At 34.4% G+C, this 26,497-nt stretch overlaps 2 protein-coding genes across 2 annotated transcripts; one reads left to right on the plus strand and one right to left on the minus strand.

Moving 5' to 3' along the window:
* The first annotated feature begins 4,434 nt into the window (after positions 1 to 4,434).
* Positions 4,435 to 8,212, plus strand: LOC113283240 (serine/threonine-protein kinase Aurora-3-like). The gene is made up of 6 exons (XM_026532432.1): positions 4,435 to 4,696; positions 4,800 to 5,042; positions 5,156 to 5,251; positions 7,356 to 7,570; positions 7,678 to 7,750; positions 7,846 to 8,212. Exons 1-6 carry the CDS (start codon positions 4,544 to 4,546, stop codon positions 7,945 to 7,947), a joined length of 882 nt encoding a protein of 293 aa, XP_026388217.1. The 5' UTR covers positions 4,435 to 4,543; the 3' UTR covers positions 7,948 to 8,212.
* Positions 8,213 to 8,517: 305 nt separating this feature from the next.
* Positions 8,518 to 9,366, minus strand: LOC113279885. Its single transcript, XM_026528532.1, has one exon. The coding sequence runs from the start codon at positions 9,364 to 9,366 to the stop codon at positions 8,518 to 8,520; it is 849 nt and encodes a 282-aa protein (XP_026384317.1).
* Between the last annotated feature and the right edge of the window lie 17,131 nt (positions 9,367 to 26,497).

Consider the following 26,497-nt stretch of genomic DNA (forward strand, 5'->3'; position numbering starts at 1 on the left):
GATGATGATGAGGAGGAGGAGGAGGAGCCAAAGAAGAAGAGAAAGAGAGCCCATACCAAAAAGATGTCTGAAGGTGCATCGAGCAACGTCCAACCTAGTAAACGAGGACGCGGTGGACGTGGTCGTGGTGGGTGTTAGAGCATTACTCGGTCGAACTCGCATGCGTTGCTATCTCAAGCATGTTTGTCAATGTTAGTGATCAAAACTATAAGTCTTGATTTCTAGTCTACTATAGCTAAGTCTCGGACTAGGATAGAAAGTGTAGTTGAGCTCAAGGACTTCATGGCGATTCATCATACAAGAAGAAGAACTACTCAAGGAACCGGTGGAACTTCTCGACAAAAAGGTATGTGAAGACTTGAACTTATCTGTCACTCAAAAGTATATCTACCGTATCTCCTACTTCTTGAGAAAAAAAGTCGTATGCTATATATAGACTTAGATTATACACATTTGGTATTTCGAGCCGAGTATACCTCGCCTATCTATATCTCGAAATATATGTTGGTAAGCGTTTCGCTTCGACCACGTTTATCTTTACCTAGTGAAGAAATTCATGATATGTTTCAATCACTTTGAAAATTTCTTTGACGAGAAATGGTGTAACAACTGTATAACGTCCTCTAAGAATGTTTCAATGATTGGAATGAGAGTTTAGATTACATAACCAATAATGGACATAAGTATTGTTGTGGAAACACATATGTGCATAAGTCCTATCCTTTGAACCAAAGTTTGCGAACTTTGTTAATCAAGAGAAACCGGAAGAATAGATTGTTTCCAAGTCCGCGAACTGCCGAACTTCTCATCCCGAGAAATTCTGCTGGAATTGACAAAATTGTTGCGTGAGTACCAGTCCGCGAACCCAGTCCGCGAACCGGTGGAAAGTCTTTGCCGAGATTTTCTACTGGAGTTTACTCTGCCCCGGTTGCTTAAGTCCGCGAACCTAGTGTGCGAACTTAAGAAGGCTATATATCTGAAGATGATTTCTGAACTTAAACTTATAAAGACTAAGGAATGTAATTTGCAAACCGTGTATATAAAGTTCATGAACCGATTCGAGTGAATCAAATCATCTTTTCTTCAATTGTGTCTTGTGTAGTACATAATATTTCCTTGCAATTGAACAACTCTGTAACTAGTTCATTTGAGTCATTTGAACTAGTTATGGTGAATAAGAATATGGTTGGTATGAAATTCTCATATGGCTAACCTTTTGGTTAACTATTGTTGAACCAACAAATGTACACGTTTGGGTACGGTTAACAAACCTAGAAGCGTGCATTTAATTTGTGTATAACAAGCTAAGTTTTCGATCTAATGGTTGGGAAATATTAGCTTGAATCTAAATCAGGTTTTCATCTAACGGTGGATATTGTTTGGTTTGTGACCAAGGCGAAACCCTGATTTGAAAGACTATACAAAGGAGACACCTAGTATTATGCAAAACTAATCCCTACACTTCACGTGTGATACTAGTTTGCGTACTAGAGTCGTTTCTCCTTTAACCTTTGGTTTTCTTCTTCTAAAACCAGGTTAACGACTTAAAGACTTCATTGGGATTGTGAAGCCATACCGATACTACTTTTATCGTAGTTGTGTGATCTGATCTTGCATCTTCTATCGTACGAGTACTATCAGATTTATTGGCTTGAGATTAATATCTCCGATAGGAAAGATATAAAAAGTAGTCACAAACATCTTCATCTCATTGTTTGTGATTCCGCAACATCTTGTTTCGCTATCATATAATTAAGATTGTTGTGAGGTGATTGATTTATCTAGGCTGTTCTTCGGGAATATAAGACCGGATTATCGATTGGTTCCTGTTCACCTTGATTATTATCAAAAGACGGAACAAAAAATTTAGGGTTTTTCTGTGGGAGACAGATTGATCCTTTGATAGACTTGTCTGTGTGAGACAGATTTGTTTATTGTCAAAGTCTGCGATTTTGGGTCGTAGCAACTCTTAGTTGTGGGTGAGATCATCTAAGGGAATCAAGTGCGCAGTATCCTGCTGGGATCAGAGGCGTAGGGAGTACAACTGTACCCTGGATCAGTGGGACACTGATTGGGGTTCAACTACAGTCCAGTCTGAAGTTATCTTGGAGTAGGCTAGTGTCTGTAGCGGCTTAATACAGTGTGTGTTCAATCTGGACTAGGTCCCGGGGTTTTTCTGCATTTGCGGTTTCCCCGTTAACAAAATTTATGGTGTTTGTGTTATTTCAGTTTCCGCATTATATTGTTTTATCTTTATAATTGAAATAATACAGGTTGTTTGTTAGATCATCAATTAGAGTAATCCAACCTTTGGTTATTGATTGTCATTGATTGATCCTTGGATATTGGTCTTTGGTACCATCCAAGTTATTCCTTGTATGTGATTAGTACTCGCAGTTTCTGTTTGAGGAAATCAAATCAAGAGAGAGAGATATAAACTCGTTGATGTAATTTTAATTGATTGAGTCTTGTTGATTCTCTTAAAAATATATTCGAGTTTGTCCATACAGATTGCTAAGCGAAATATTGGGTGGTGTTGTTAGACCCCCGCTTTTTCAGTGGGGATGTTCATGAATGAATGGTTATATTCATGTTTATGTCTTTAATTATGGATAATTATGGAGTCAAAACTTAGTCTTGTCTTAAACTTATTGTCGAATTATGTTTGGTGATACTCCTAGTTTATTAATGACTTAATCTGGTTTCCAGTTTATGAATGACTTAGTGTGTGTGGAAAAAATGGAGGATTCCGGCATTCTTTCTATATGTAAACCGATTCTGATAGTTTCCCAGATGTTCAGTTTTAAAATCGGTTTTTATCTACCAATATGTAGCCCGATTGCTAAGAAGAAAAGTTTGGTAACTTTTAGAATCGGTTTACATGTATAAATATGTAATCCGATTTTTATGAAGAAAGTTCTGTAACTTTTAGAATCGGTTTACATGTATAAATATGTAGTCCGATTTTTATGAAGAAAAGTTTTGTAACTTTGACAATCGATTTACATGTGCATTAAAAAAAACGATTGGTGAGAGGCACAATTTATATGATTTTGTAATGACACAATCGGTTTATGTTGACATACCTAAAATCCGATAGTTTGATCTGAATTTGAAAAAAATAGCCGTTGAGTCCTTATCTATATAAGGTCAACCTCTTTTAGCCACTCCCATATCACACACTTAGCCTAGAAAATTGAATGAGAACCGTTTGAAGATTTGTGTCTCGTTAAATCCTTTGCTAATACGTTCCATGAACGTCCGAATGAAATCTATTCAATGTTTTGGAACAGAATTAAAGAGTTGTTTTACGGGCATACCGCGAATCCCAACAACCGCAAATGGAGAGACTTGGCATTTTGATTCCAATACATTAAATGGGCAATGCGAGAGTACCTAATAGTTAGAAATATGGTGTACCACTATCATCCACGAGCTCCTTTTAGGGAAAAAGTGAGTAATGCGATCATTTTTATACCTATGTCAACTACACTAGTTCATATACTAACATATAAGAATTCATTGAATTCCAGCTGGAACGTTTCAACGGGTTATGGAGAATTCGTAATGGGAAAAGAAAGTTCATTCACCACAAAGAATACACGACGTTGTACCGACGTGCTTGGAGGTTCACTGACGAGCATTTGATGTGTCAAATTCTAGAATTCTCATATTGAATCCTATATGTATTGCGCTAATTTCCTAAACTATGTAAAGAATATTTTGTTTCTGAAAGTAAGGCATAACCGGATTATATAGATATATATATAAACACCGATTTTGGAAACGGTTTATTTGGTTATTGTTCAAACTCTGATTCTGGGTTTACTTCGTCACTTCAAAATACTCAACCCAGAATCGGTTTACAAATTAACAAACATAAACCGATTCTGGAACGAGTCTTTCGAAAGAAAATTAAATTTTTTGACAACTGTTGATTATGTATTAATGAAAGTTAATTTCAGGATTAGCTTGATTAAATATTATTTAATAATCCGAATTAGCACTAATTTAACAAGGATATATTAGGTATTAACATAAATAATGGATGAGGGGTTTCTTTGAAATATTTCTTAATGACCCTATTTTACCATCTAGCTATAGGCCCCAATTAATTGGTATAAGCACCAATTTAGTCAGGATATTTATGTAGGCCCAACAAAAATAAGTACAATAATTCAATTTCCACAACTTCTACCGTATGGACTATAGAGGTCCCAAACTGTATAACCAGTGCTTTGCACTGGGACATCATTTTAAGTTCATTTATTCTCCTTTCTTCGAAATAAAATAAAAAAAATAAAATAAAAAAACTTCATCTAAGGATATATGTCGAGCCTGTGGAACCGACAGTTAGGAAATTATCACCATCGAATTCCCCAAACTACCCTCTTTCTCTTTTCCTCTATCAACGTTCTCAAGTCTCAACCGCCCTTAAAAAGTTCATTTCGTTGGAAAACATTCAAACTTCGAATTCTGGATCTCACTTTATCAATTCAGTCCAATTTGAAGAAGAAAAGAAAACTCTAACATTCGAAAAAAAATGTGTACGCCTGAAATTATCGATGAAAATCAGAAGAAAGAAGAAGAAAATCCAAACCCAGATTTGTATGACTGGGGTTTGAAAGATTTCGATATTGGCAAACCTCTTGGTAAAGGAAAATTTGGGAGAGTTTATATGGCCAGAGAAAAAAAGGTAAACAAACCCTAACTTAAACCTACTATTTAAGAAATTCTGTAAATTCGATTTGGATTTTAAAGTAATTTTTGGGTGTTTTTTGTTTGTGTGCGTATTGCAGCATCAGTGTGTTTGTGCGTTGAAAGTATTATATAGATGTCAAGTAGAGAAATACAATCTACTCCCTCAACTCAAAAGAGAAATGGAAATTCAGAGTACATTAGATCATCCAAACATTCTTAGTCTCTATGGTTGGTTTGGTGATGATGAAAGGATTTTCTTGATTCTTGAATACGCTGCTAAAGGTGAACTTTATGGTTTACTTAGTAAAACTGGTCATCTGACTGAGAGACAAGCTGCTACTGTAAGCAAAAATCCCTAAACTTTTGATTTTTGATTTATTTTATTTTTCTAGAGTTTGTTTATGTTAATTTACTGATTATGTTCTTTGGGTTCTTTCTTTTGGTTCAAATTTAGTACATTGCAAGTCTTGCGAAAGCACTAGCTTACTGCCACGAGAAGAATATCATTCATAGAGATATTAAGCCGGAGAATTTATTGCTTGATCATGAGGTAAATTTCGATATCTCTCAACTCTTATAACCGAAACTGTTATTATTAGAAATCTTTGTTGGGGTTATGAGGGTTTCAAATGTGGATCAACCATGGTCGGTATTGAACTAGAGTTATAGGTGTTATACATTTAGGAATTCAATTGAATTTAACGAAAATGAGATGATCATTGTTTTTTAGGCTGTGAAGAGAAGAAGATACACGTTGTTTGCTTTGTTATTAGTTTGAAAAGAATGTTTTGTTTACTGCCATGAGAAGCATATCATTCATAGAATAAGCCGTAGAATTTTCGATATCTCTCTCCTATTAGTAGGAATTTTTATTAATGACCATGAGGGATTGAGGTTTCAAATGTAGATCAAGCATTGGCTGGTAATATTAGTCGTTATAACTTTCAGTGGAATTACTGCATGCCACGATTTAAACTAGTACACACCAAAAGTTTATGAGGAAATGCTGCTGTTTGAAGTGATTATGCATTGATTTACGACATATTCTTCACATGAAGTGTATATATGCATAAGACGCATAAGCATTTTCTTTATGAGCAATCAGGCTTGATAGTTTTTGTTTAGGTGTAAAGTATCTAATCTATGTTGTTGTTTAGGTGTAAGAGTGCCTCCTAGCTAGTTGAGTTGGTACAGGGATTGACTGTTCTTTCCAAGCTTAAATTTTTTGGCTTTTGTTGATGGTTTTGCCGTGTTGGATAGAGTAAGGTATTGCTGAGATTAAGGAGTTGATAGTGCTGCTGATTACTTTGTTATGTGTCTAAGCGCTTGGAACAGTACAAACCCTTGTTGCACTTAGTCATTCCTCTCTATGGGCAAGTCTTTTGGCTATACAAAGATTTGGAGTTTCCCAGCTATATGTGCATAGGCGTCCCTCAAGTCTCACGGGATTTCACACAGAGCAAGAAAAAAATACAAAAGTGTCACTGCGTGTGCTGGTTTTGTTACATATGTTGTGTTACACTTGGCTCACTGGCTTTTCCGTGGACCTTTTTTATGTTTATAGCACTTACTGCAGATCCTTTTCTATGAGTAAAAGCATATAATTATTACGTTGCTTCTAAATCTGATGAGAGAGTAGGTTGGGTTTGTCAGCTTAACCTTAGTAAACATAAAATACCTTAAGTGTTACAGGGACTCAACTGTAGACATGGTGAACAGATACCAAGCGGTCACTGCTGGTTTGATATGAAAGCCTTCCGCATTGTAGTTCGATCTATAGGTTTTGATCAATTAGCTTTCTTATTGGCCTAATGGAGTTTCTGATGTGTGTCTGAGAGCATAAATAACCTTCAGTTAGCGGTTATGAATGAGGTGTTGCATTAGTGACATCGGCAGGAAAATTATCTCCATTTAGTGTCTGCATTGTGTTTAACTGTGTTTCCTTGTGGACTTTGTGGTTTTGTTCGCCATTCTGTTGGTGTATTTCCCAGCTGCCACATGTGCAACTAGGTTAAGTTATTCGGTAGACGTCTTTCGTCGTTCTCAACTATATTGATGATCAAATCTCGATAAATCCTCTTAGTTTACAATAGGGTGATTGTAGACATTTACCTCTTGCATGATCTGTAATATCAAACGTCTCCAAACAAAAGTCTCCGTGATGTTTTGGGTAATATTGATGTCCTATGCTCTCAGCCTCATGCTTAGCTTTTTCAATGTTTGTCTCCCCAGTCCCCACATCTTGCAAGAATTTAGGGCTTTAGACAAGCTTTGAATTTTTAAGCATTCCCCTCTTAAACGCTACCTAGAGAGTTGTTGCTGCAAACACTCCCACATTATAATTCGAAGCTAGTTCCAGATGTGAGGAAAAGAAACAACATTTTGTTTGTCTTTGTTGTTATTTTGGTTCTTATCGTTTATAATGTTGTGGTTGGGTCAATTTTGTAATGGTCTGATCGTTTGAGGTTTTGAATCCTGATAGTTCATAGTGTTTGCATATGGGTTACAACAGATTATTAAGATATTGGAATTAACACATAGTTTGTTTAAGACCATAGAAGTCAGACTAAGCAGTTAACGTTGTCAGTTGTTAGTTGAAACTGTGCATGTTATAAGGGAGTTGATCTTTGGTTGCATCTTTCCTTTTATTTCAGGGACGTCTGAAAGTTGCTGACTTTGGATGGTCTGTACAGTCAAATAAGAAGAGACATACAATGTGTGGGACACTAGATTACTTAGCACCAGAAATGGTTGAGAACAAAGGTCATGACTATTCAGTTGATACCTGGACTATGGGTATTCTCTGTTACGAATTCCTTTTTGGGGTTCCGCCATTTGAAGCCGAGACGCAGAACGAAACATTCAGAAGGTAGTGAATACGGATCTTTGGGATCCAGCTTCTGTAACTCCTACATGGTTTCTTTGGCTTCTCAGTAATTCAAAAATGTATATGTACATCACAGTTTTTGTCTACAGGATAATGAAGCTTGAATACGGCTTCCCTCCAACCCCTCATGTGTCAGTGGAAGCTAAAAATCTCGTGCGCTTGGTAAGTTTGTCTGTGAGCGCTACAGTTTTGCATAGAATACGCTTATTTTAAGTGGATATTAGTTTGACATTTTTGGAACTCACTCACGTTTGCAGCTTTTGGTGAAGGATCCCTCGAAGAGACTTCCGCTGTCAAAGATTTTAGTACATCCCTGGATAATTAAGAATGCAGACCCATCTGGTGCTTGCAGTGAATAGAAAGATCTAAAGTAAATTATTAACATATACTCGCCAGTGGCTCATACATATTTTTGTACACCAAAATTATGTAATTGTATTTGCTGGCATCCCTTCCGGAGACTAGTTTGCAGCCTTTGAAATTGTATCTGGTGTAATTAGGAGTTGGTCCTAAAATATATTTTTACCAACACCTACAACTACTTTGTGACGATTATCCGAACGTAATGCTGGCATAAGCAATTTTTAATCGGGGGGTAATATTTCAACACAATTGCCATGTAAATGTTGTTGCGCTCGACTTGCAGAATAGTTATGGGTTCAAATTCGTAGACCTCAGATGTTTAGTCCCTGAGTCCTTGACCAAGGAAATCGGATGCGACTACTTATAATTGGACATGGTATGAAGATGACTAAAGTTATTGATATACGAGGATAGAGGCAGTCACAGGCAGTGGGAGTTAAGGGCAAGTCGGCGTTGGCAACTAATTTTTTTAAGGGTATTTATACATGTTTTTACACTAAATCTTCTAAACTAAACATTTTTCTTTTTTTGGCTAGGAAAGAAGACATTCATTAATTAATGTAAGGTTACGTCATTTTAGAGAAAGTAGGGAAGATTGAATTCATCCCATTCTCCTGTCCCGTTACATTCCCAATTCTACCGTGTTTTGTAGCTAAATCTGCGGCACTATTAAGTTCTCTCTTAAGATATTTGAATCTAAGATGTTGAATATCTTTTAAAAGAAACAAGCAGTCATTTAAAACAGAGCAAGAGGTCCAACTAGTTTGGCCTTTGCAATTATTAAGATAAGCCATAATATTTTTGGCATCACTAATTAAGAAGAAATTACGAAAGTTTTTTGCTTTGATCCATCTTGCAACTTCTAGTATTGCCACACTCTCAGCACCTTCAGAACAAGCATCCCTTCCTGAGACTAGTTTGCAGGATTTGAAATCACCTGTAGGGTTCATTGCCACAATTCCCACACCAGATTTGTTAGTATATTTATCAAAAGATGCATCACATAATATAAGGAGGCTATCATGATGAATAGTATTAAGAAAATTACTCTCACTTGCAGAAACTGTATTACTAGCATTAGAGGCAGAAGCAGAAGCAAGGGAATTGACAGTTTCCTCGGCAATTCTCAGTGCAGTTCTAGCAGTAAATTGAGGATTTAAAGACTTATTGTCAAAGACTTTGGAACATCTATCTTTCCAGATGCACCAGGCAGTGGTCAAAACAGTAGCTGATTTATCCTGCAGATTCTTAGTCGTAAGCCATTTTGAGATCCAATCCTTAATTTCTCCATCCAAATCCTGTGAAACAAGCTGACTGACAACAGGTATGTTGGGCCAAACATTCTTGGCAAAAGCACAATGAAGAATCATATGTTCTGGAGTTTCACTAACTCCAGCATTACACGATTTGCACATGTTATCATGATTGTTGTTATATCTAGCTAACTTACTATCTGTAGGGAGAATATTTCCAACACACTTCATAGAAACAGCTGAGTTTTAGGCAATAGTGGGGACTTCCAAAGAGCCTTGTGGGTATCGAAGTCTGGATTTGGACTAGAATTGTGTGGTAACTCATTAGCTAGCAGCTTATAAACTGATTTAACAGTTAGGATATATTCCTACTATACGGCCAAATTAGAGTATCATTACCAGAGATTGAAAGTCTCATCCTACATATATTTTGACTATTTTCCCTAGTAAAGAATTACTTAACTAAAGCAACATTCCAAGTCTTCATGGTTTATGAATTCTGATACCTTATAGTTAGGATTGGGAAGACTAAGACACAAAGGCAAAGTAGGGTTTACTATCCAATTATCAGAAAAAGCATTAATAACAGTACCATCTCTTAAATTCCAGAAAGCATGTTGTTTTATGATATCTAAACCATGATAAATACTAAACCACACCCAAGACTGGCACCAAAGTTTTTTGTAATGAAGAGAATGACAATTTTTGAAATACTTACACTTTAGAATTTTTACCCACAATTCATTAGGAGAATGAATTAAAAGCCAAGTAGTTTTAGCCAAAAGGGCTAAATTCTTTTTTTTTCAGATTCCTAAATCCCAAGCCTCCTTGTAACTTATGAGAACAGACTTTTTCCCACTTTTTAAAATAGTAACCTTTGTGACCATTCTTTCCCCACCAGAAGTACCTTTCGGAGTGCTCAATTTTATTAATTATGGAGTCTGGTATATGGAAAGAATTCATATGATAGTTAGAAGAGGGCTTTAAAGTGTGTTGGACAAGAATAGATCTTCCAGATTGAGCTAATTGTTTACATTTCCAGTTAGATACTCTAGAATCATGGTGAGTATTTAAGTGGGACATGCTCATTGTCCTATTTTTAGTGATAAAGATAGGGATACCAAGGTATTTTTCATTAAGCTCAATTTTCCTAACATTCATGGATCTGATAAGACACACACAGTGATCAGGGAGAACATTTTTGCTGAAAAAACAAGCAGATTTTTCAAAATTTATCATTTGACCAGAGATACTACTAAAATCCTTGATCAAAGACATGAGGTTACTAGTTTCAGTATGAGTCGCTTTAGTAAAAAGCAGAAATCATCTGTAAAAAGCAGATGAGATATTAGGTTCCTCAGTAGTGATTTTGAGACCATGGATGCAGTTGTTGTGTTCAGCATGAATGAGATACCTTGAAAAAGACTTCATACACAATATGAATAGATATGGAGACAGTGGATCTCCTTGCCTTAGGCATCTTGTTGTGGTAAAAGAGGGGCAAGGTGATCCATTCAAGAATATAAATATATTAGTGGTGCTAATACAATGAAAAATCAACTGACACCAATGATCAGAAAAACCAATTTTTTTAAGAACAACAATTAAGAAGGGCCATTCTACCCTATCAAAAATCTTAGACATATCAAGTTTAAGGCCCATGATACCACATCTATCCTTTTTTTTCTTCATAATACGAACCAACTCATGTGCAATCACCACATTATTTTGATTGTTTCTACCAGGAACATAAACAACCTGATATGGTGATATATTTTTGGCTAGTAACGGTTTCTTCTATTGACTAGAATCTTAGAGATGATTTTATAGCTAGAATTGCAAAGAGAGATAGGCTTAAAATCATCAAGGGTGATAGGCTTGTTCGCCTTAGGAATTAAAGAAATGAATGTGTGATTCATTTCTTTTAAGAGATGTTTAGAGCGAAAGAAACTTTTAACAGTATCCCAAACATCATTTTCAAGCAAGGTTAGGTTTTGTTTGTAGAAACCTGGAGGAAACCCATCCGAACCAGGGGCAGTCCGTAGGGCCATTTGCTTGATTGTATTCCTAATCTCTTCAAGAGTAATGAGACTCAAAAGTTTTTCACTGTCCTCATCAGTGATACACTTATCAATGCAATCCAAAAAATCATTATTCAAGATAGGATTAGTGGTGGTAGATATGTTCTTAAAATGAGAAACAAGGAGGTCTTCAAGATTTTCTCTATCCTCATACCAAAGCCCATTTCCAAGTCTCGGAGAACTAATATGATTGAAATGTTTCCTTCTATTCATATCACTGTGGTAATAAGAGGTGTTTCTATCATGGTTTTTAATAAACGAGCATAAAAGGATTCTTGAGCTTTTTGTGCCAACTCAAGATAAATTAAACATTTCATTTACGACATTTGGGATTTTTTTTTTCTCTTCTTACCTTCCATCATGGCCATTGTATGTTTTTACTCAATTCCCTGTTCACATCTATGTCCTGAGTTCACGTCACCGTCAATGAAAAAAAATTCCAAGATACCTACGGAGGAATGATGATGAAAAATGTGGAAAACTAAATGACAAAGGAGAAAAAATAGAGGAGGTATCTGAATATACTCGAATGTACCTAAAATTTTATCCAAAGGTTGATGTGGTTCCAATGTGGAATTTGATGTCACTGAAACTATACGTGATCCTATCCAATTCCAATGCATCTGTGTCTAGATTATGCTCAGCTGCCTTGAATTGAACCCCATTTTGCATATAACCACCATTATAAGTCAAGAGCAAGAAAGAGAGTACAATTCTGTCCCTTTTTCACCAATTGGTCAGGACGCTTGACGCTTACTGTTCTAATTGTGCCACTGACCTAGTGGCTTTTTTTTTGTAAAAATGACCGGGCACTATTTGAAAAGGAAAAGTAGATCATAAACGAAAACAGTAATGGCAGACCAAATTACCCAACAAAATCAATTATACTGCAGGCAAGGCAATTAAACGAAGATTTTAAAAACAGTGCTGATTATATATAATCAAGGTTGGTGTTTCGTAGTAGGGTTATGATCAGGGACGGACCAGGAAAGATAAATTTTCTTTTAAGACCTGGACTAGAAGCCTTGGTCGAGCAAAAAAGAAAAAAAAAATTGGCTTCTGGACTAGGAAGCTTATCCGGACTAAAGTTCCCTTTAGTCCAGCTGTAGGTCCGTCATTGGTTATGATGATGATTAATTAATTAGGTGTTAAATGAAGCGCTATTCATAAAAATCAATGTTAATGCTGTCTTTATTCCAAATAAAAGCTCTGCAAGCGCTATTGCTCAAGATCACTTTGGAATTTTCTCGGATGTGGTATTATAACCTTTGATGTTATTTCTCCTCTTATGGCAGAAACAAAGGCATCAGTTTGATTGAGCGTATGAATTGGTACAATTTTTTATGGAAGGTGATGCGGCAAATATAACTACGAAAAATGCGTCATTTATCCAAATATTTTTAAAACATGGTTCTAATGGACGAGTAAAAATTTGTATGGGTGAAATTGACAAAATAAAAAATAGCAAGGATGAAACTGGATTCGTCCTGGCTTAAACTTAAAAAATAGCAAGGATGAAACTGGATGCATCATGTGTAAATTAAAAATAAGAAAAAGTATTTGAAAATGGGCAGGATGAAACTGTTCACATCCTGACTATTTTTACAATTTTTGTCCATTTAAACAGTACCAAAATCTAGATGTCTTTTTCACTCAAAAATTATTGATTTTGATCTTTTTAACCAATTTTGTGATATGACTAAAGCCATCGTAGGAAATACCATAGAAATTCCCTGGAATATAAGGTGTATGGTGCAATCAAAGAAGCTGCAAGTTCTTTTTTGGATGTTAGATTTGTCTCTGTAGTTAAACATGTAAACACATTAGCTCACAGTCTTTATGAATTTGCAATGCATGGCAATGTATCGGGATGGTGGAATGATGATTTCCCTCCTTCTTGCATCTCTCCAAACCTCAAATTTTTTACTCCATCCATCCCACTATTAAGTGACCTATCTTATAACTAATTTAGTTATAAGATAGGTCATTTCATAGTTGAGCGGAGGTAATAATTTTTTAATTTTTTTAATAAAGAGGCTCTCTGTAACCCCTCTTTCCTTAAAAAAGGTATAATCATTCTTCTTATCCGATAGTAACCTTTTTAGTCGAATTGTTATGTTTTGGCCCACCCCATGCATGTTTAAAATTTGAATGATATCCTGTCAAGATGTTGTAATCATTTGGAGACGCTTCGATTATTGATCTCATAATATGAGTAGACAGAAAATATCCTCAAAAAGTTATCACATATTATAATGTCGCTGATTATTGTCGATGCACTGGCTAACTTTTTCTTTCACCCCGTTTCTTTTTTTTTTTGTAGGATATTGGTGACAACAAGGTATTGAAAGCGTGGAGCGTTTATCATTTTTAGGAAGTGATGCTTATGTCGAAGCGTGAAGCGTAGCTTCATGGTTGATGTTTGAAGCGGATGTTTTTTTATAAATAAATTAGCCGTATTAGTAATTATAAGTTTAGGAAGATAAAATCTATATAAATTTTATATAAGTCTAATGATTATTAAAAACAAAGCGTGGGCATACTGGTTCAGCCTATTCCAGGTGTAAAAGCTTTTAAATTTAGATGGGAAAGGAGTTGACTAAGTCAAAAAGCGCATCAAATAAAGGAATCTAGCGCTTCATGAAAGATCCGCTTCACATGACCGCTTCAGAGCGAAATGTTGAAATTCAAAGCGAAAAGAAGCGTATGCTCCGCTTTTAAGAACATACAAGGTTCTTAGTCAGTTAAGTATTATTCTTCAGCAAGTGGAGTTATCAAGGAAATAAAGGGAAAAAATTGTTGCGTTTCTTATGAACATCTCAGCTGCGGTTCACACTTCTGAAAAGTGAAGAATATGAAGAATATGTCATGTGCTACCCATCAATCACAACAAGTTTCTGACTTCTAATTTCTTTCTTTTTTTCTCTTTGGCATCAGCAGTGCTCTAATTTCTTTAAGTGTGTTCATGGTAGAATCAAGGGAGTACAAACCTTGAATTCAATACTGTTAATTATTTGGAAAGATCAAATTAATGTCTAAAAGAATTATTAAGATCCTTGAGTACAATGATCTTTGTTAGTGCTTTCATCCTCTTACTTTGTCCAATTTTCCAGCATAAATGCACACTACTAATAACGTTAGTTGGTTGAGTAGTAAACGAAGGAAGAAGAAAATTAGCCTTAGTAGAGAGAGAACAAATACTCCTTGTACTAAATAAATGAAGAAGAAAATTAGCCTTAGTAGTAGTTTTAACATTATTCTCCTATCAGAATACCAATTAATCCTACAGATAATTTCAGGTTGTGTGGTCAACATTTTGATCAGTTTCTTTTCAAAATTAAATGGAAATTTGGTGGCAACAAAATGATGTTGAATTCCTGATAGATTTATGGAGCAGCGCTGAGGAGAAGTGTTAGATAGTTTCATTTTTAGAGATCAACTTTGTATTCATACGGGGTTTGTCCCATTCCTCTGGGCTTTGAGGAAGGAGTAGATTTCTTACTTATTTTTGCTAATTTTTATTTCATCCTTTTAGAATAGAAATATGTACCCCGAAGGTTGTCTCTTACGGAGTAAACAAGTGGGATGTTTTAAACTTAAAACCGTGGTATAAAATGAAGTTTTATTTCTCTCTGATTGAAAGCATGGAATGTTATAGGAAAGATCGACACATGCAAGGGTTAATCATCGCTAAAAATAGTAAAGAAAGCAGGCGTAATTTTTTTAAAAAAAGTTCTAATAAAATACTCCCTCTGTTTTTGGAAAAGAAATACTTTCATTTTTTTATTTTAGCCTAAAAATAGGTCAAATTGAAAAAGTGAAAGTATCTCCTTTTCAGAAACGGAGGGAGTATACATTAACGGATTTTGGCCCACCATTAAGCAAAATATATCTAAAAGGATCTTACATTCAAAAAATATATAAGATTGAATCTCATCCCCCCTATTCAAAAATTAAAGTATCGAGATCATAAGATTGAATCTCATTTCTCCCATTCAAAAATAAAAGTATCAAGGTTCGACCTTGAAATAAGATTGAATCTCATTCCCCCTATTCAAAAATGAAAAAGTATCAAGGACCTTGTGACATCAAGCGTCACACGGGCTACTAACAACTACTCTTCCACTTTGCTGGTTTTTAATAATAATGACGTTTTCTTTTATTTATATGGTTAATACATAATTTAAATCGCTAGTTTTGTATCTCATTAATACATTAAAGATAGAAACTTGGTAAATATATATATATATAAATTTTATAGTGTATTTATATTTATTAATACATGAATCTGCACTTCAAAATTCAACCATGAATCGTCGTTTCACGATTCAACTTACGCGTTGCTTCTCAAAAATAAAAAACAAGTAACGCTTTGCTTCACGCTTTCAATACCTTGCATCAAAGATTGATCACTGTAAATTTAAAACACAATCAACTTAGTTTACTTGTTGTACCTAACAGTTCCTTAATTCTGATCAGCATTTATACAGTCTGAATTAACATTTCGAATTATAATTTGCTCATGCATGAGTATAGTGCAATGAGTTTACCGTGTGGTTTCATTGCAAATGGCCAATTTATGTGAACAAAAAATCGCTATCCTGGACAAGAATTTCCTAAATTGCACCACTGAGCTACTCAATTCACAGGGTTTTTTTTTTGTGTGCAAATTCGTTCTTTTTATTTACTAAGAGGATTTCTATTTGTTCTCCCAACTGAAAACATACATGTTAGTACTAGACCTTAAACCTTGAGTTACTGTTTTATATGTTATTATCTGTAAACTGTATGTTGCTTTCCTGATCAGTCACACTGAAAAATTGGGACACGACATGATTTTCGAATAGGTTGTGCGGTAGTTGTTTTTGGGTAGCTTTTCCATCGAGGTCTAGTTATTCCTTTATGCGGCATGTTTGTTCCTCCCTTTTAGTCGGGTAGGTGAAGGATCTAACATGAAAATTGGCACAGATTTATAGTCAGTTTGTATGGTCTCTTTGGCTATTTATGGTTATAGGAAGGGTTCATCTGCAGCAGATCGATTAGATAAGAATATGTATATACAAAAATGCAAGAGGAAATCACGTTCTTAACATTCGATTCACATATTTCGTTTTTGAGCAGATAGTCGTGCATCGATTGGTAAAATAGTATTGTTTACATTGGGTTAGTTTAGGGAATTCGTGTTTAAATTATAGCTAGCAAGTTTTGCTTGATAAGAGTTATAACTCGATAAAGCTTCCTCTATATGATTGTAGTCCTCAATTACTTTGGTATAAATAGACGTGAGGTTCTCTTCTCTTTTCACGAGGAAGAATCCTCAATTTATGAGGAAACTGTAAATCCGATAGTCTAGCAAATCTCATGGACCCAAAACACTTATATTTTTATCACAGAGAAGCCTAGATCACTACCATATCACATGAACAATCCAAACAAATCAAAGAAGAGTTTAGTTATCTATCTTGTGGAATCCCAAAGTGTGAGACGAAGAAAACTTTGTGTTAGAGCACTGCTCGGTCGAACTCGCATGTGTTGATATCTCAAGCATTTTGTCAATGTTAGTGATCAAAACTATAAGTCTTGGTTTCTAGTCTACTATAGCTAAGTCTCAGACTAGGACAGAAAGTGTAGTTGAGCTCAAGAACTCCATGACGATCATCATACAAGACGAAGAACTACTCAAGGAACTGGTGGAACTTCATCGACTAAAAGGTATGTGGATACTTTAACTTATCTATCACTCAAAAGTCTATATACTCTATCTCCTATCTTGAGACAAAAGTCGTTTTATTATATAGACTTCGATTATACACATTTGTTATTTCGAGCCGAGTTTATCTCGTTTATCTATTTCTCGAAATATGTGTCGGTAAGCTTTCGCTTTGGCCAAGTTCATCTTTACCTAGTGACGAAAGTCATATTATGTTTCAATTACTTGAAAATGGCTTTGACGAAAAATAGTTTGTGAATAACAACTATATAATGTCCTCTAAGAATGTTTCAATGATTGAAATGAGAGTTTAGATTATATAACCATTGTTGGATATGAGAATTGTGTGGTAACACATATATGTATAAGTCCTTATTCCTTGAACTAAAATATGCGTACTTTGTTGATCAGGAAAACCGGAACAGAGTTCGCGAACCCAGTCCGCGTACCCAGTCCGCGAACTGTCGGAGGTTCTCGTCCCGAGAAAATCTGCTGGAGTTTGTAAACCATTTACAAACTTATTCCGGGTACTTAAGTCCACGTACTTAGGTTGGTTATTTTCTAAAAATGATTATTCTTGAATTTATACTTATATAAACTATGGAATGCAAGTTTGCAAACCGTGGATATAAAGTTCATGAATCGATTCGAGTGAATCAAATCATTTTTGCTTTGATTGTGTCTTGTATATTTCTATAAGATCTAAGCAATTGAACAACTCTCTAACTAGTTCATTTGAGTCATTTGAACTAGTTATGGTAAAGAAGAATATGATTGATATGAAAGTGCTCATATGGCTAACCATTTGGTTAACTACTGTTGAACCAACAAATGTGCATGTTTGGGTACGGTTACACAAACCTAAAATAGTGCATTTCATTTGTGTGTAACAAGCTAAGTTTTCGATCTAACGGTTGTAAGATATTAGCTTGAATCTAATCAGGTTTTCATCTAACGGTGAATATTGAATGCTTTGTTACTAAGTTAACATTGATTGTAAACCCTGATTTGAAAGACTATGTAAGGGAGAACTCTAGCAACTGGGAAACCTAATCTCCACACCTCCTGTGTGATACTAATTGTATAAGCTAGAGTCGATTCTCCTTTAACCTTAGGTTTCTTCTTGAGACCCTGTAGGTTAACGACTTGAAGACTTCATTGGGATTGTGAAGCCAGACCGATACTACTTTCTCGTAGTTGTGTGATCTGATCTTGCTGTTTCTATCGTATTGAGTACAATCATAACGATTGGCTTGAGATTGATATCTCCGATAGGCAAGATATAAAAGTAATCACAAACATGTTCGTCTCATCGTTTGTGATTCCACAATATCTTCTTTCGCCGCGTCGATTAAGATTATTGTGAGGTGATTGATAATACTGAGTTGTTCTTCGGGAATATAAGTCTGGTTTATCAATTGGTTCATGTTCACCTTGATTTATCAAAATACGGAACTCGTAGGTACTTCTGTGGGAGACAGATTTATCTATTACCGTAGACTTTTTTGTGTGATACAGATTTGTTTATTAAAGTCTTCGACTTTGGGTCGTAGAAACTCTTAGATGTGGGTGAGATCACCTAAGGGAATCAAGTGCATAGTATCATGTTGGGATCAGAGTCGTAGGAGCGCAATTGTACCTTATATCAGTGTGAGATATATTGGGGTTCAACTACAGTCCATACCGAAGTTAGTTTATAGTAGGCTAGTGTCTGTAGCGGCTTAATACAGTGTGTGTGTTCAATCTGGACTAGGTCCCGGGGTTTTTATGCATTTGCGGTTTCCTCGTTAAAAAAACTTCTGGTGTCTGTGTTATTTCTTTTACGCACTATATATCGTTATATAATTGAGATATCACAGGTTGTGCGTTTGAATCAATAAATTAGAATATCCAACCTTTGGTTGTTGATTTATATTGATTGATACTTGAACATTGGTCTTTGGTACCGTTCAAGTGATTTCTCTTGTATTCAATTAGACTCGCAGACTTCTATTTGCTTGAGTAAGTATTGAATCGAGTAATTGAGATATAACTCTTTGATATACTTTATTAAGATTGAGTCTAGTTGATTCTCTTGAAAGTATATTGGAGTTAGTCCATACAGATTGCTAATCGAAATATTGGGTGTGGTTGTTGTACCCCCGCTATTTCAATTGGTATCAGAGCGGGCAAACACGTTTAAGAAATCCAGCTGCAAGAGTTTCTCTATTTATAGATTTTCAAGGCTAAATTTAGCTTCGAATTCAAGCTAAGGTTGCTTGCAATCCAAGCTAACATTTTCCCAGTTTAGATGAAATTCCTAGTTAGGAATTCATGTACACATGCAAAAAGAATTCCTTGAAATTACACAAAATAGTATGCACCATGATCCGGACAGTTAGAACCGCGCAAAATTATAATCCACATAGGCCAATTAAGGCCGTGAACTTCCGAGCAATGATGGTGTTCAAAAATACTCAAGACTAAACAATAAGCTACAATCCTAACGAGATTTTGTGAACAGAGTTGTCTTAGAAGTGTGTATGAGAGATATAACAAAAGTAAACTATAGCCATGGTTAAGGAATGCACAACGAGTATGCTAAGCTTTACAAAATTCGTGCGCTTTTGCCTTTGCATTTAAGCTCCATAACTAGGTTAGATAGACCAAGTATACATACCGAAAATGCGCACCCTTGGCAGTTCCAAAATCAAATCAACAAGTTATGCATACCGGGTATGCTTACCTTGGAAGTTCACGAAGTCAGATCTATGCGTACATCCAAGTAGTTTGTGTATTTTCTTACATTCAATTTAGAAACATTCCCAATAACCATAGTACGCATACTAGATATGCATACGTTAAACAATTCATGCGATGTTTGCTTGAGAAATTTTCCAAAGATCAACTTAAATAAAATTTGTTTGTGAACAAATTGTTCTAGACTAAGATTGCTAAAGATCTACGAACAACCATTCCTTGAATCATATTTCAAGAGTTTAAACAAGACAAGCTTGAACTCAAAATTTTTCTTTGCAATATTAAATCTACTAAAATTATACGACATAACCGATAAAAAAAAACAACCATACGACATAGTCTCATAAGAAAGAATGGTAAATGCAGTGAGTAAATAGGATAAGTCAGTCTTCACATATCTCTTTGTTGATGAAGTTCTCGCAAATGTCTTTGTAGGATAAGTCAGTCTTCACATACCTCTTCGTTGATGAAGATCTCACAAATATCTTCGTTTGTTCTTCAGTCTTCAATCTTTAAGGGTATTCGGTGATATCTGATACTCAACTACCATGCTCTAATCCTAGTCCGGGACTTGATTTTGGTAGACTGGAAATCAAGATATAGTTTTGTACATCTAACATTGACAACGAGCTTGAGATAGAAAAACTTGTGAGTTCGACCGAGCGATGTTCTAACAGATAGATCTTGCTCTCTGAGTTTGATTATTTCGATAATCACTGTCTTGGTTTGATCTTTGACCAAAAATGCTTGTATTGATAAAAACGGAAGATCATTTACTCTACTTTATTTTTGACAAAAATATTTGTCTGGGAGATTGATAAATAAGTTGGTTACTGAAACAAATTTAGTCATTTGTTGTTTGGGGTTACGATCCAAAAGAGTTGAGATCAAAAGTCTTCATAATGGTGAAACAACTCAAGATAATGGACTTTTTCTTGGGATTCATATGCATTAGGAATATTGCTTGTAGACACAGGGATACTGAAGGAACCGGGTTATTTTGTAAGGCAGTTTATCTCGTTAACAAAATCTTGTGTGTCATTCCGTATATTACTTTACTTTTCGTATTATAATTATTGTTATACTTACAATTAAGTAATTTTGTTTGTACCAGTATGATCTCATAGTTAGTTCAGTCTCGAAGTTTAACCATAATACTCAGTTACATATTGTTGAAGTAATTCTTTGGCCACTATTGTTTTGGTAGAATTACACAAGGTGTGTCTATATAGGTTGATAATGAAAAGATTGTGGTATACTCAGTTCCCTCGTTTGTCACTTTATTTTTGCCTTTATCCTTAACATAAATGAACCGGAAAGAAAGAAGAGAAGGTAAGAAGGTTGTAGTGGCTGAGGATGTTAATGCTAAGAAGTCAAAAGTGATATAAAACATGAGTTTCGAGATTAATACAAGTGGGATAGTTGATATAGCATTGAGAACTTAGGAAAAAAAAATTTTAGTGTCAATATCTTGTTACTTATTCTAAAAATCGGCGTACTAACATCTCCGCTTCCATACTAAATTCTACCCTTCTAGTTTCTTTTTTTTCATATCCTCACGGTGATGGCATCATTGTTCTTATTATTCCTCATATGATTAGTAATCTTCTTGATCCAAATGACGACCCATATGATATGTTAAATGACTACATCATTGGCATTCCTGCTAGTCCGGTTCTTGCTACTTTTGTTGGTCATGATAATGAGATGGTGATAGTTGTTCCAATCAACATTCAACTATACACTACTATGAACAATTTTTTTGGTTTAGACTATTGCAAGTTAAATAAAGACGTGATCTTAGAATTTTCTTTTCAATACTGATTGCAAGCATGAGGTAGAAGACTTTAGACTTTAGAGATTTGAATGTTGTTGAGAAATATTACTGGCATGTTAAAAATGAGTGTATTTGGGGGTCCTTAATATACATAAATATGTATGGTATAAGGAATACACACTCTTTATGCATTGATAAAGGGTTTGTATTACATGTTTTCTTGCATTACATGCATTGATAAATTATTGGATAAATGTTTGCTTAGGTAAATGAAAAAAGTTGTTCTTGTTTCTTTCAAGCCAGATATTGATTAGCATATCTCTCTTCCGATAAAGTAGCAGCCACACTGCCAGCTAGTGGTTTTGCTTCGTCAACTGCTCTTTCTTTTATGGGGCAATCAAGAAGCTCAGCTAGGTATAATCTCCACCGATCAGTTGATCCCCTGCTCTAAACTCTCAGGAAAGTCACATTAACCATTAGATATTTTAACTACGGAGAAGCAAACATCCATTAGAAGCGACTTGACCTATAGATTTTGGAGTCTTACACATGCATAAATATGTATGGTACAAGGAATGCATACAATTTTTAACGAATAAAACTTATAAACTTTGTTGTGAAATTGTCAAGAATGTGGCTAAAAATTTCTTAGGGAACATTTGAAGGCCTTAGTTAATTAAATTCAACCTGATATTATTGTTTTAAGTGAGACAAAACAAACCATTACAAATATCTTGAGTCTTTTCAAATCTCCAAGTATGATTATATAAAAAATAGTGGATCCCATAGGGAGGTCATGAGGGTTATCTTTGGCTTGGGTGGATATAGTCATACTTGCAACAACTTAGTCTTAGAATACTTGATCATTGTCATCATCACGGATCACATAACTAGGAAAGATTGGGTCATAAGTTGTTCATATGAGAATTCTTAAAATAAGAGTATCACTTGGAGCTTCCTGACAAACATGTTTATTAGATCATTATCCTTCCTTGAATGGTAATGAGGATTTTAATTTTACTATGAATCAACACAACAGTGGGGGAGTTGATAGAATTAATAGAGAGGAATCACTCTTTTCTCAGATGCATAAGTGTCTTATCTCAACCCGATTGCTTAAGATTATAGTCATATTTTTTTGAACACCAAGCATGAAGAAAAATATGGATGTAAACCTTTTAAATGTTTTGGTACCTGGCTATATATTAAATCTTACATCGTCGTCATTCATGATTCTTGGTTAACTCATCATGTTGGTTCACCGACTTTTCAACTTGCTAAAAGATTATTTGTTGTTAAAAGGAACATTAAGATGTGGAACAAAAAACAGTTTGAAAATATACATTTCAAATGTGAACAAGCCACAACCGATCTTGAAAACTTTAACAATCGCACATAACAAATGTGAAGTTTTAAAATTATTAAGCTACGAAATGGTAAAATGGTATGATTTAAATGAATCCTTTATGAAAATAAAAGTGTGGATAAAATGTTATAGTTAGGTGATAAAACTACAAGTTATTTTCTTTGGTTAGTGAGAACTAGGAATATAAAGAATATAAGCAGTGCTATAAAAATGATAATAATATTTGGGTTGAGAGTGGAGTTCAGATCCAGAAAGGGGTTTTTAACCACTTCTCTGAGATGACTACTACCACTACACCAAATACTAATAAATCTATAATCTCTAACATTCTCACTCTGGTTACTGAGGAAGATAACATTATTCTTATGATACCAGAGTACGAGGAAATCAAAAATGCGGTTTTCAAAATGACACCCTCTTTTTCGTCCGGGCCTCATGGGTTCCCAGTTGTTCTCAGTACAAATTACTTTTACCAAATAATTAAAGAACTCAAAGCAAGATTTATTTAGCATATAAAACACAAATAATAAATAAAATAAGAGGATTACATATGATAACAATTATTTAAAGCATATAACTTACCATGTTTATCAAGGTTCTCGTGGTGACTGACTCAGATACAAACTATTGGGCATCCCATGTGCACCGTTTAATAATACTAGTTGATCAAAAGTCGCATGAATTCGGCCACAAAACCATTTGAGTACATGCAACTCGATATACCATATGTCATTATTAACATACAACATCAAGTTATCATTAGATAAACAACTCAAAGAAAATATCATATAAAGGCATGGATTGGAAATTATTTGTTTAACGTTGTCGGCTGCCATGATGTTGCGGCTGCGAGAAAAAAGTCTCAAATATTTTTTTTTCATAAAATTTTATAGGAAGTCGTATAAATCGATGTAAAGCGTGTTGATAACGTGTTATGAGGTATACACAAAAAAGTACATAGGAGAAAAAAAATGGATAATTCTTATTATTGTGTATGGAATTGCATATCTTTAAGTCTCTATTTAATTTCAGTTGGAATTTTTTTATTAGACGTTTATCTTTTTTGAGTTTTGGGTTTTCTAATCGTAATTACTTTTGAAGTTTTGTTCTACATATTAACCTTTTCTCTTCAAAAAAAAAAAAATCTCCATTTGTAAAGATTGAAAACTTGTACCGGTATATGGATCATAATCTTAGACGCAAAAGCATATTAGTAAATACAAATTAATTTATAATAAAAAGTTTTATTAAAAGAAATTTAAAAAAAATAAACAAAAAGGAAATGCAAACAAGGTGTTACAAGAGGAACAAGCAACAACCAACACTAAAACGAAAGAGTTACAAGCAAAGTTAAGACATCAACCAAAATACATGTTAAACTACTAGAAAACATCGAACATATTCCAAGGTAGCTAACCCCCTTGTGTTTCTTTTTAGCAAGTGTTCCTTTTCCACAACCCAATTCCCTATTACGAAAACCCTGAAAAAGATTTCTCTTATATAGTAACCGACAAGAATGATTTCAAAAAGCACTGACACAAGTAGAGATTAGAATTTGGAAGAGTTTTTGACCAAATAGCGAATTGCATTTCTTGCGGGTTTATAAAAACACTGTTTGGAGATTAAAGTGACAGAAAACACAAAACAAACTTTTTTCCCCAATTTGAGAAACATAGCAGATAAGATCATATTGCAACTTCAAAAACTAAGCGGCGATTGATCTCTCCCATCTTTAACACTCGTATATAAATTCATACGCGTTTCCAAATTGTGGGATTCTCTTTTAAGTGACTCATCTTTCACGAAAAATATATTCGACATTATGCCTACTTACCCAAGGTTTTTGATTTATCATCCAACTGACCAGTAAATCCCACTCTTTCAAGTTCATGACTCCAAATTCATAACCAAACATGATGGATTTACCTTTAAGGTGCTTAGGGAAATCTTTTAGGTAGGGTAGGATGGTCGACCCCTTAGCCCCGAAAAAATGATGGGGCCAAAAAAAAATCTCTTCATCATATATATATGCATGCAATTTTGTCTTACTTTGTCTTTTCAATAATTTTGAAAAATTGAACTGTTAACATGAGAAAGTATCACTATTATTATTATTATTATTATTATTATTATTCGTATTTAGACTTTTCGTACTACCACCAGTATTGGTCTTAAGTTTTCACATTACTAACAATAAACATTTTATGGGTAACATAATAAACATTACACAAGTCGTCATGTTTATCATAATTGATTCGTGGGTCACTTTTTAATATTTTTTGGATTTTGACATTAAGATACTACATATATACTTGTAATTGTAATTGCATAATGGTTAATTTTTCTAGGTATATTCTTGTTGAGTTTCGAACTTGGAATAGTGAGTTTTAGTTTTTATTATTATAAATATATTGAAAGTTCCGAAGTGTTTTATGAGTTGTTAATTTTTCTCCTTGCTGATTTATTATATATGAGTATAAATAAAAAAGTACATAAAATATGCCTTTTTTTTTCTTGCTATACTCATATGAACATACATCCAAACTTTTTTCACGTGTATATGTTAATCTTGACTCTTCATATCATAGGAAACTAGTTGATGAGACACTTACAAATTTTATCTTCTGATACGTACAAGAGAATACTTATGAAGTTTCCCGGCATTAACCTATATCTACTGATTGATGTGATATGATTAAGAAATACAAGGAAATGGATCAGTTGAACTGCATGTATTAAGCTTTGGATGAACCAGCTCTTTCCAACCCAAATTTTGCTGATCAAAAAAGTGTTTAAAAGTTCTTGATGGGAGTATAGATAGTAAGAAACTCTCTCTTGTTCGTCTCTTCTAATTGTATTCCTTCTTGGAATTCCTACAGTCTATAACAAGTAACTCAAGAGTTAAGATAGATGCTCAATTAAATCCAGTGAAAAACCATTAATGGAAAATAAAATAAACCAAAAAACCCATTAAGTTTGATTCAAAAGATGAAATGAAAGTACTATTTGAGTTTCCAGAGTAGAAAGCAGAACGAAGAAAGTAAAAACAGAGAGGAAATGAGGGAGTTGAAGGCAACATACTAGAATAGCTTTCACGCATCACGACTTTTGACTTGTATTGTATATATAGTCTGACACTCGTGTCTGATTAGATGTTTAGAACAGTGTGGGATATCTTTGATGGATAAATCTTTCTTTTTACCTTTTTACTAAGGAAGAAACCAAGACAAAATTAAATGGATGGTTATTTACTCATTTACTTCGACCTTCAAAGTAGTATACCACACCAATTCGTAGTCCATCATGTGTTAGTCAGATTACTAGTATTATTTTATAGTTTCAGATTTATTTATAACACACGCTTAAAAAAAAAAAAATGACTTCTGGAAGCAAAAATGTCAGAAGTTAATTTGGATAAACAATTTCAGGATGACTTTTAGAAACATAAAAGTTAACTTATTGTGAAGCAAAAATTTTTACTACTAACTTATATTCCTGATTTTTACTTCCGGAGAAGTAGAAGTTATTGTCAGAAGTTATTTACTACTTCTGGTATCCAAACGCGCTATAAGAATCTGTAACAAAATGAAGACGAGAAAATTAAAATAGGAGAAGTTTCC

This window comes from Papaver somniferum, chromosome 5 (assembly GCF_003573695.1).
Source record: "Papaver somniferum cultivar HN1 chromosome 5, ASM357369v1, whole genome shotgun sequence".
Lineage (NCBI taxonomy): Eukaryota > Viridiplantae > Streptophyta > Magnoliopsida > Ranunculales > Papaveraceae > Papaver > Papaver somniferum.

Bases quoted from the DNA above. Each gene is read 5' to 3' on its own strand.
- LOC113283240 (XM_026532432.1), top strand. From the start codon at position 4,544: ATGTGTACGCCTGAAATTATCGATGAAAATCAGAAGAAAGAAGAAGAA. The intron at 5,043-5,155 runs GTAAGCAAAAAT...GTTCAAATTTAG, and splicing joins CTGAGAGACAAGCTGCTACT to TACATTGCAAGTCTTGCGAA. The intron at 7,751-7,845 runs GTAAGTTTGTCT...TCACGTTTGCAG, and splicing joins CTAAAAATCTCGTGCGCTTG to CTTTTGGTGAAGGATCCCTC.
- LOC113279885 (XM_026528532.1), bottom strand. From the start codon at position 9,366: ATGTGCAAATCGTGTAATGCTGGAGTTAGTGAAACTCCAGAACATATG.